This window comes from Nestor notabilis, unplaced genomic scaffold, assembly GCF_000696875.1.
Source record: "Nestor notabilis isolate BGI_N333 unplaced genomic scaffold, ASM69687v1 scaffold18342, whole genome shotgun sequence".
NCBI lineage: Eukaryota > Metazoa > Chordata > Aves > Psittaciformes > Psittacidae > Nestor > Nestor notabilis.
In genome coordinates, this window is record NW_009918899.1 from 12,965 (window position 1) to 24,121 (window position 11,157).

General features: G+C 40.9%; 1 protein-coding gene across 1 annotated transcript; it reads right to left on the reverse strand.

Moving 5' to 3' along the window:
• Positions 1 to 285: 285 nt before the first annotated feature.
• MOB2 (MOB kinase activator 2) lies at positions 286 to 10,346 on the reverse strand (the record flags this gene model as incomplete). Its single annotated transcript, XM_010009973.1, has 4 exons — positions 286 to 899; positions 2,453 to 2,577; positions 8,898 to 8,991; positions 10,186 to 10,346. Coding segments are annotated over 4 exons (691 nt in total), but the record flags the coding sequence as incomplete, so codon positions are not given.
• Between the last annotated feature and the right edge of the window lie 811 nt (positions 10,347 to 11,157).

Below are 11,157 nucleotides of genomic sequence, written 5' to 3' on the forward strand. Positions count from 1 at the left end.
TTCTGGAAGGGTAAGGGGCAGTCTATGTAAAACCAAACCAAAAAACCACCCCTACCCTCCCCCAAAAATCCAAACCAACCTGCATTTTAAGCCACTTCAAAGTAAAAGTCACTTCTTATAATATAATAGATATTTTTAAATGGCAGGACCACCATCCTAGAAAGACAAAGGGCTTGCACTCAAGACCAGAGAAAGAAAAACAAAAAAAACAACCAACCAACCAAAAAAACCCCAAAACAAACAAACAAAAAAAAAAACCCAAAACAACCAACAACCAAAATAACCAAGAGTGGCCCCACTCAAGCTTGGCTTTTCTCTAAAAACAGCACTCATCATCCATCTGAACAGATAAAAGGAGGAGTGGACAGAAAATAAAATAAAATAAAATCGGTGCAACTTCTCGCCGGGTGGCGCATTAAACCAAAGCTCCATACAGTCCCATGCGACTACACGTCCTGTGGCGGCAGCAGAATTTCTTTCAGCTTTCATTGCTGTATATGTCTGTATGTATATCTGAACATATACATACACATACACACAGAATATATAATATTGTTTTTAATGTTAGTTTTGATCCTGGAGGAAGGCTCATCTTTCTTTGACGTGGTTCTGTGCTCCTGCGCTGTTGCTGCTCCCGTTGCCGCTCCCATTACTGCTGCTCCCGCTGCTGCTGCAGAGGACCTCTGTGAGGTCATCCATGATGGTGGTCTCTTTAGGGTCCACGAGGTTGAACTCCCTGATGAATAGGATAAAGTGTGTGTAGAGTGTGTTTAAATGTCCGTGCAGCTCCAGTGCCAAAGTCTCCTTAAAGTGTGAGGAGTAGATATGGGCCAGCACGTGGAACAGGTACTTGCAGATCTTCTTCACTAGGGACTCAAATGAGTTTGGGAATTCCTTGCCTGAAAGGAAGACAGAGAAACACCATGATAGATAGCTCCAGCTGCTCACCCTCAGACCCACAGCAGCATTTGCTTGGGCTGAGCTGTGGGTAAATGCAACTAGCCCATCTTATACAGCAGACAACTTGTGCACCCTATATCATCCTCATCTTTTTACACGAATTCAGGGGAAGAATCTAAGGAGATTCTTCAAGCATTTTCATTTGAAATTTGAAACCCTAAGGGTTCAAAATCAGGAAGCAAGTGTAATCATTCTTTAGAACCCCAGCATCTTTTGTTACTGGCTGTAACAGTAATGAGAAATTCTTCTAGGTCCTTATCTAGTTTGTCCAGGAGTAGTAAATTTTCCCCCTGAAAGCACAGAATACTTGGGAGACCAATACACAAATCCTGAAATGGAAGCTAAGGTACACAGGCCTTGGTAGTGTGTAGCAGTTTGACTGTCTATAATGACTTCCCTCATTTCACTGTTGAAATTCTATCAAATGGGAAAAGAAATGGGAGAAAATACTGGGTGCCTTCTATGAGGTGCAGTTGACACTGTGCTGCTGGAGCAGTCCTGTGCCTGCACAGTAAAAGACAATTATTGGACAACTACTTTGGTAACACTAAAAGTGAAACTCAGGCAACCAAAAGCAACGCCTGTGGTCCCATGCATGATGCACAATACGAATTATGTTACTGGTCTGAAGTGCACCTTGGCCACACGGAGAAATCACTTGCATGACATGCCCTCATTGCCCTTCAACAAGCATGCTGAAAAGAAAAAAGTCAACTGCAGCTGCCTTCCTAGGCACTGTCTCACTAGACACTGCCTCTCTCCAGATCAAGATGTGTGTAAGCAAAGGCTTAATGTTTGCTGTATTGTAACATCCTAGTTCCCCAACTGAAGTGCTGCTTTTAGTCCTGATTAAGCCCACCTACAGTAACTTCAGGTCTCTATTTTCTTCTCCTTAACCAAATGCACTCACATAGCAATCTTGTTAGGATATAAATTAGAGTTAAAATTACTTTCCTATTGCTTTTTAGTTCTTAAAAAATCACATTTAATCTTTGGAAGTGAGGGGAGAGAGGGAGCCTGCAAACAATCTGTGAGACAAGCCCTGCTGGGTAAGGAAGACAAGCCACATTCCTGGCAGTCCAATTTCCCCTTTAATGCATTGGAGCTATAAAGGAAATAATCAACAAGAAGGTTAAATTTTACTAGCAGCAGGCTGTACTAAACACATTCATGCTGATAGTTTTAAAATTCTTATCCTTTCTGAATACAGGCTAGAAGATCCCAAAATCCTTGAGGAAAAAGATGTACTTAATGATGAAATACAAGCCAAAGGGATAGGTTTGTGAGACTTCAGTTCCTGTTCAGATGCCAGCAGTGCAAGTCTTTTTTAATGCAAGAATGAAGTCTCTAAAATAACCAAAACACCCCCAAAATATCAGACAAACAAGTGAGAAAGCTGTGTGGTAGTAACACATATGCTGAATGCAACTTCCACCTTACTCAGGGCATCTGCAAAGTGCCACAGGAAGCACCTATCCAAAAGCAGACATACCATATTTTGTTGGAAAGACATCCTCATCTGTCACTAGTTTCTGCACTGAGCTCATGACAAAGTCGACATACTGAGGAGCAGTGCACTTGATCTTCTTTCCCCGCTCATCATACCAGTAGTACTGTCTGTGGAGAGAATGGACAGTGTCACCACATTGTACCTTGGCTCCTCAACTCAACTCCTTTAAGAGGTTAGTGTCTAATCTAAAACAACAAGTGCAATATTACCAAAATGCATCATAACTTCTACAAAAGAGATTCACTTCAGGGTATCTTTGCACATTAAACCTCTTGAATTTTTGTTACCTAATCTTGTTTCTCCTGATTAATTTAGTCCAGAGTGTAGGTAGCAGTGCTAAGCACAGAATGCCTGCTGACCATTCTCCAAGGAGAAGAGCTCTACTGAGGCAGAGGTAACTCCCTATGAGTGACAGGCTGAGGGTTTACGTACAATTTATAGTACTGTACAATAAAGCATTATTTAACTATTTTTAAAGGGCAGCAACATTGCACAATTAGTGATCTTCTGATGCTTACCGATACAAAATTGGTCTTGTAGTATTATTAAACAGACAGAAGGTGGCTCCAAAACACCAGCGTTTTCAAGCTGGTGCTCTGAAGTACTAGCAGCACTTTTAAGCACTACAAATCCCATTCCAAAATCCAATCTGAGGAAGGTTTTCAGGACCCTTTGCATATCCCTACCAGCATGTCTTAGAACTCTGTTCCTCTGATTAAAGACTCCCCAAAACACCTGTGGACTCTGCCACCGGTGAATAATCCTATTGGATCTATAGGAACAGCAGGCATTAGCATACTGCCTGGCTCTTCATAAGCAACCATACTTCAATCAGCTGTAATCATCTTGATTAACCGTGGCCGTTCCTCACCTGATGAAGAATCTGAAGACTACATAAGCACTGAAGGCTTGTTCCTTTTTTTTTCTTTAAGTCATGGTTAATTAAAGCACCTGTAACTGTCAGCAGGAGCACCTATCCATCACTGCATTAGGCACACAATGAGAAACGTTTTACAGGTAAGGAATTCAGCAATTTTTTATTTTTTTTTGGCCTGTGTCATATTACAAGTGAATCTTGACTTCCAGTTCCTGAATGTTTCATTCAAACAGTCTAAGCTCCAGACACAGTCCTATAGCATTATGGGACCGGTAAGAGATCCACTGTATTGGTCTTCCTAGAATGAAGCATAGGTGGGGTTTGCTGACTGCCTTTGGAAGCAAGGTTGAAAGTGGTCTGAGCATCAGAACTGGCTAGAAATACACCTCACTCAACACATGAGCGCATAAAGACGTGTTTTGCCTGTCTGTTAACTCCAACTCTGATGCTCTTCAGCTAATAATCTGCTACCTGACATTCCTCACAAAATCACCGAACAAGCCTCACTGTAGACAAAATATGACTTAAGTGTAACATTTAGCCACCTCTGTATACTTTTGGTTTTCGAGGGTGTGGTAGGGCGAGGTGGGGTGGAAGGTAAAAGATTGAAGATTAAATGTTTTTTCTGTGCCTAACAGGACCAGACTGCATTGAACTGGATGAATGTACACATGCCATTTGGAAAGTGAAGTTTTAGGTATACTGACCACCAGAACAGTCCTGAAGCCACTAAAAAGAAATGTTACATAGTGATGGAAAAATTTTGATTTAAAGTGTGTTTTCACTGCCCTGAAAGGTTCTTCAGGGACCTGAGGGCAGTGAGGTGAAGACACTAACACTGTTCATGCCCCAAGCCATAGGAAAACAAAAATAGAGTAGTTCAAGCTTTAAGAGAGGAAAGGCAACTGAAAACTAGTTCTGCAGACGTGTAAGGTTTAGAATTTGTCGTTCAGCTCATTTTCAGCATATGGTGCTTGGTCACTCTGCTGTTTACTAGAGAGCATGTTTGACTGCATAAAAAGGTGAGCAAGTGAATGAAGTTAAAAGCTCTTTGTAGAGTTACATCAGGCATTAGAACTAGTATTTGGGCCCTTAGGCGCAGACTGTGTTCTTCATCACTCTTTACTTCCTTTATACAATCCACATATAAGGAATTATACAATGCAGTGCTCTAGCACAAGCCACCTCATTTGTCTAGTCCTGCAGTAAGCCGGAGCAAGACAGTTCTAGGCAACTCACACTTATTTTGGTCTTAGACAATGCTTCTTGCCAAGAGCAGAGGCAGACTGGACTGTCTGTACCTCAGCACTTTTCTCATGCTGCAGAAATCCTCAACTGCAAGATAGAAAGCATAGTTCAAAGTTGCCCTTAGGCACAAAAATGAAACTGGATAAGTGGATTTTGGTTAAAAGAAACAGTTTGGCAACTGTACAAGTTCACTTACATGAAAATGTAAATGAATAAATCTGCTGTAACATCCCACTGCATACCATTTTTGCCTTTCCTTGAAAATTAGGCTAATTAAGCAAAATAGGAATTGAGAAGCAGAATCATTTGAACTAAGGGGATAACTGCAAGGATTGTCCTGTATATTAGTCACGTGTCTTCCTTATGTTTCGAGTTCTGTGAACAGAGTCTTTACAGGTCCTGGAGGAAGAGGAGCCCCTGAAATGACATGAACATCTTGCACCTGGTACTCAGCTCCCACCCGTGCTGGACTTATCTCCTTCAACAAGACAGGAAGCAGGCTGGGGCCATCAAAGGGCACAGCAGCCTAACTGCATTCCACTACTGGCACTGTGACAGTTAAGAGTCCTGAATTAGGCAATGGATGAGAAGCAGAAAGGACAAGAAGATGACACAAAGGCACTTTTCAGAAAGTGCTCAGGTGATGCAGATTTCAGTTATTTCCTATGTAAAATTCTGTCAGATTTAAATTTTGCCAGAGAGCAAGAGGAATTTGCAGCTCCACTCTAAATCGCAGGGAGAAAGGACTATGAGTTTAGCAGAGAAAAGTCTATCATGCAAATAATAAAGTATAGCACACAGGATGTCACAGTACTGCATCTTAATATATGTACATATTTTATCTCTTTGCCTGTAAAACACTCTGGGTTTGTGCTGATGACATAGAAACCAGGGCAGAACAAACATCAGTATGTAAGAAAAACTTCTGGCAGATGCTGTGCAGAAAGAAAGAAGAGACAGGCCTTCTAGAAATAGCAAGAGATGTATTATGAAGAAAGCAGGATAGCAAACTGTACCAAATGCAGGGGCAGTAATACAGTGCTTGTCAGCAACTCAGAATACCTTTGGTGGTTTGATGGACCAAAGCAACATTTAGATGGGGGGGATGAGGGAAGAGAGAAAGAAGCAACCATGACAAGCACACAGCTCAGGGAACTTAAACAGAAGAAAACACAAAACATGCAAGTTTGAGTTAAGATTTCTAGAAGGAAATATGCCCCATGTGCAGACACTAAGGGCAATGTAGACATGAGAAAGGAAACTGTAAGACTATAAAGGCTCTTAGCTACTCCACTCACCGCTTCCACACTTTGAGAAGTTTTGCCCAGATGTGAGCTAGAAAACTAGTTTACAGCTCAAGGTGCTTTAAAGTTAGCTTGTGTAGTAATAAACTACAAAGCATACTAAAACTAAATAGTAAATACTATGTTAAAAACACAGTACCTGTTTTACAGCGAATCATCAGCATATTAATGAATGAAATTAAGGAATTCCCAAAGTTACATTCATGCTACCCTCATTAAACTTTGAAGATAATTGGCCATTCTGGAATTTCTTTTGTCATTATCCCACCTTTCCAGCAAATGCTCCCATCTGTTCTACAAGGGAACTAGACTTTGGTCAGATGTCTCTTAGTGACCTAAGCAGAAATTCTCCTCCTCATTGTGTGCAGATGGCTGTGATATCTCATGTATCGGACACAGAACTAAAAGCTGCATCTGTCTGCAGTTTATCAGTTGGCTGGGACTTCTCTGAGATGTTAAAACCTTACCTCAAACATTTAACTACAACTGGTATTTATTTTGACAGCAAATACTCTAAACTTAGGATTGAGTATTTGCAGTGCATTTGAATGCAAAGTAACTTGACAAGTAACCTGTTCTCAATAGTCACTTCAATATCTCAGCCAATAAAAAGCCTTCCTCAGGTACAGCCAGAATGGTGTGATCCAAAACATGCCTTAAGAGAACTGGGCAGGGAAACATAATATAAAAAAGGAACAGAATGCAGACTGTCATACTGAGCTACCTAAGAAATCAGCACTGAAAAAAATGCTGAACTGCACCCTTACTCCAATGTACTATAATTCTGTGGCAGTCTAATGTAGGTAGATGCTGTACAAATCACAGCCACCACAGGTCAAATCTGGAGTGTCTATCAATCAGGTTAATTAGCAACTGACTCTAATGTTTAGGAGGTACACATTATATACTAGAGACATGTCAGGGGCACAATAAATCGTATCAATGGGTGTTTCTCCAACACAATGACCATGTCCTTACTTCATTAGAGCAAGATTAAAAAAAAAAAAAAACAGCAGGGGGGAGGGTGGAGGAAAAAAGAAAGGAATATAAGAAAAAGGAAGGGGGTGGGGAAGCAACATACGGCTTTGTCATAGTCATAATTGGATATGAACAAATGAGCATCTTTGAGGCAGTTCTCCATGCTCCATTTGGACGTATCTCTTCCAAAAGGGAAGAGCTAGGAAAAGCAGAACATAGGGATTATCCAGAATTGTCATTAGAGATATTTGGAGAACACAGTTATGAACAGGACCTTCAAAGCTGAACTGTATTGAGGTATGCAGCTGTAGCCAGATAATCTCACCAACATGGTTTTCTCACAGACCCACACACTTGATAGAATGAAATATGCAGCCTACAGTTTGCAAACATCAATCAGTCATCTGCCCCTAAGTACAGGAAGATACTTAAGATGTTATGATTTAGCTAAACACAAACCATTTCAAGTGCTTCACCCAAGTTTAGACATGCTTCCTGTTATTCCCAAATAGCACAATTTTTCAGTTTTCCAAAACAAAGAATAGGAACACTCTGCTATCAGTCTTAACCACTAAAAATACAGAGTACAGCTGGAGCCGCCTACAGGCACTTCCTTTCTTTATTGTGCAGCCTGAACTGCTTACAAAGAACTCAAAGTTCCTCAAGACTCACTAGAGCAGAATGGAGGGACGCTTACACAGATTCCCTACCACCACCTCCTTTTACCTGCTATTTCCCATCAGCCAAGTGGATAAACAGTTAAACTCAGTCCTTTGGACAGCCAGTGCTACATCAGGAATTTAAACATGAGAAAACTTGGGAGCAAGAGTAAAAAAAATACTCATCTTACTGATGACCATTTCTCATTCAGAGACATGCTGTCTCCTTTCGATAAAATCTGGTCCACCAGAGATTTATTAGTTTGTGTTCCAGCCTGATTTCAAAGTCCCAAGGATGGTCTTTAATTCTCTACTGGCAGTTATCTTTCCAACTTTTACGTGCAAAAATATCCTCTTTACACTCTTCATTCTTCAGTGCTATCAAAGAAAGCCCCTGATAGTAATTTCAAGTGTCTAGATAGCCCAGTACATTAAGCAAGGATTCCTTTCTAAGCACTATGTAATTATTGTCAGAGATACAATATAGAGCTCTGGTTCTGTTGCATATGTTTCCTGGGATGTTTGAGGTACTATAAGATTAACTGCTCAGTCTTCTGCTTTAAAATCCATCTCAACTAAATTAATCCCAGGAAATGCAAGAGGAGGGAAGAAAACTACTATCAACACATGTGCTCGAGAAAAAAAAACCAACACGACACAGGCTTATTCATACTTGACGGGATCTCATATTCTATCACGTTGGACTTTGCTAATCAAAAGCAGGGGTTTATGGGAGCTTTTTCTTATATTCATCATGTACATTAAAACTACAAAGCTTCCTTTCATAAGTGACAGTTAGTCAATGTTAAAAAATGTCTACTAAGTCCTACAGGGGGAAGTGCAAACCAAAATGTTTTCCTTACTCTTTGCAAAGCTGCCACTTGTGTCCTCTGTGCCCAGGGACTCAGGCAGAAAGCTAGTGGCTCACATGAGGCTAGAGGTTATCTGTCAGCAGCCTGGTGCTCTGTCAGCATTCCAGCTATCAAAAGCACCCTGTGAGGTTTTTGCAATTTATCCTCCCTGGCCTTCTATGGAATCCCACACTGTTACCAGTAAGGACAGTTTTGCCCTGCTCTTGTCCTCTCCCCTCAAGCTAAGCACATGGTAATTTCCCTTTCTGATCTGAGCGTATAAAACCAGCTCAGAACAGTCCAAGGTTCTCGTCCCTCTGGTCCTCCACAGAAACAGACTTCCACTAACCTTCACTGCTGAGGGGAGAGAAGAGGATGTACAGCTGCCATGTTCTCTCCAAGTAGAGATCTGCTCTAGAACACTTGCCCAATGCCATCCAGTACCAACATCCTCCCCCATGCAACTCTGAAGATTTCATGGAAACCTTGTAATTTTAAGTATTGACTTACGTATTGCACACTGCCATGGTCTGACATGACTCTCCTGTACAGAATTCTGAGATTGTACTATACTGTAAGTTGATGTGATGAAAGAAAGTTGTTGCTGAAAAATAAACACAAAAGAAAGAAATTCAGAAACAAAATACTTTCAAATGCTGGACAATTACTCAAATAGAGCAAAGTGAAGTGACCTCAGAGTCTTGAGCTAGCATACAAATATAAACATGATTTGGCTAAACAAGTCTAATGATGAACTGCAAAACAAAGCTGCATAGAAAGAAAGCTCTTGTTTTGATTTAAGATTAAAGCACCATGATGCATCGGCTCTTATTACTCATTAAGCAGCAAGACTGGAAAGTGTCTTCGTCATCAGCCTCACCTTTACAGTAGCACACTACTACAAGCTGAAAGCAAACCATTGGCTACATTCTTTTGAAGTCAGATTTAAAACGTGCAGTGACTAGAAAACAGCATTAATAGTTCTCACAACATACTTTTTAAAAAAACAGCATGAAAACTAGTACACTTCAACTGTTTAAAAATCTGAGATGATTTACCATCTTAATACTCCTCAGGGGACACCTCACTTTTTCTTAATGAGTTTCTATAAAGTTTCCTAGTGTGCAGTTAAAGGTAGTTTCTTGCTACTGCTACAGACTGATGAAAACATAGACAAGAGTGGGTCACAGCTGCAGATTAGGCCTGGTAGGTGAAGCAGAAGCACAGGGAAATATTGTAGATCAGAACAGGGATGCACAAATACAATATTCAGTCACAGTAGTCAGTCACGTCTGAGTTCTGGCTTGACAAGTTTGAATTCACACTGATTCCACCAAGGCTTGGGAGGAGTGGAGAAAGGAAATACAACCAAAAGACTTCAAAACTCCTGGCTTTAGGTATAACTTGCTTTACATGCAAGTCTTAATAAACTACCATTTTTACAGTGCTTCTGGAAGACTAATAGCTTGAGTCAGAAACATGCTGAACCAGCCAGTTTAGCAAAAAATCAAAGGGAATCTTATAGTCCTCAAAAAATTATCAAAACCTCTATGCTTTCAGCGCCACAGTGAGGCAGCTGGAAGGAAGAAATGCATTGGGGCTTCTGTGCTGCTGAGCACAGTTGGTTTGTACTTAAGACAGCTTAATTACTATTCAAGGTATAATGACAGGCATTATGCAGTAAGCATAGTCATTGAGTGGTTTTCTAAGCACCAAAACCAGTAAAAAAGAGCAGAGTGAATGACTGCCTGCTTGGGTGTGTACAGCAAGCTCAGAGCTGTACGATCACAATACTCACTGTTGCTGGCTAGCCACTCGTTGAGGTCTATTTCTCGGGGTAACATCACTAGCTCCTTAAATTCAAAGTCAGTAATTCTGGATTTTGTGTATTCTGGTTCTAGGTAAAGTTTCTTCTCTTCTGGTGCTGGCTTTTTACCATTTGGCTTTCCCTTGGACTTCCTGCAAGAGATTTAAAAAAAAAAAAAAAAAAGAGAGAAGAAAAATTAAGTCTACTGTTGATGGGACAGCTACAGAAACCTGAAAGCAACTGGTTCACTTGAACTCCTGTATTTGTTTGCACTGCTCCTCCTGCCTTCCCTCCCCTTAGCTACTTTATTATTGTTGTTTAAAGCAAAAGATAGTTTCTTAAAAAGTGTATTTGAACTCAGACACTTTTTTCTAGTGATACTGGAAGTTTTGAGTGGCATTAACAAACTGGAGACTGAGCTGCTCCACTTCCATGGCCCTTTTGCCAGTTTAGACTGCAACTACTGGGAGAGTGACAGTCTCTTTCCTCCTACAAACAGCTGTGACAGCAGAGTGGCACTGTGTCTGAAGGAGCTACTCTAATGTGAGTGTACTAACAATCTGCTGCATCACAGAGCTAACTGCCACCTGCAAAACCGGAGTTTGAGGGACAGTACAGATGAAATACTGCAAGAAGACAGCTCTCAGCTGGAAAAACGCTTTTTGCACACACTGTGCTAGCACTGCTCATTCAAAGTGACAGCATTCCTCACCACTCCACCCTGCGTTCTCTGAGACACCAGAACCCTGAGAGTGAGCAGCTCTAACTCCAGTTAGAAGCACTGATAACCACAAAACCATCTGCCTTCTCGACTCCTAAAATCAAATGCATTATGCAATAAACTTCCATTAGGATTTATAAAAGCAGGCACACCACATTCCATAAAATGCATTCTCTCCATAGCGTATTGTGACTTTTCATCTCCTATTTCTGAAGTGTTTGTTGTAATCACTAGTTTTCCTC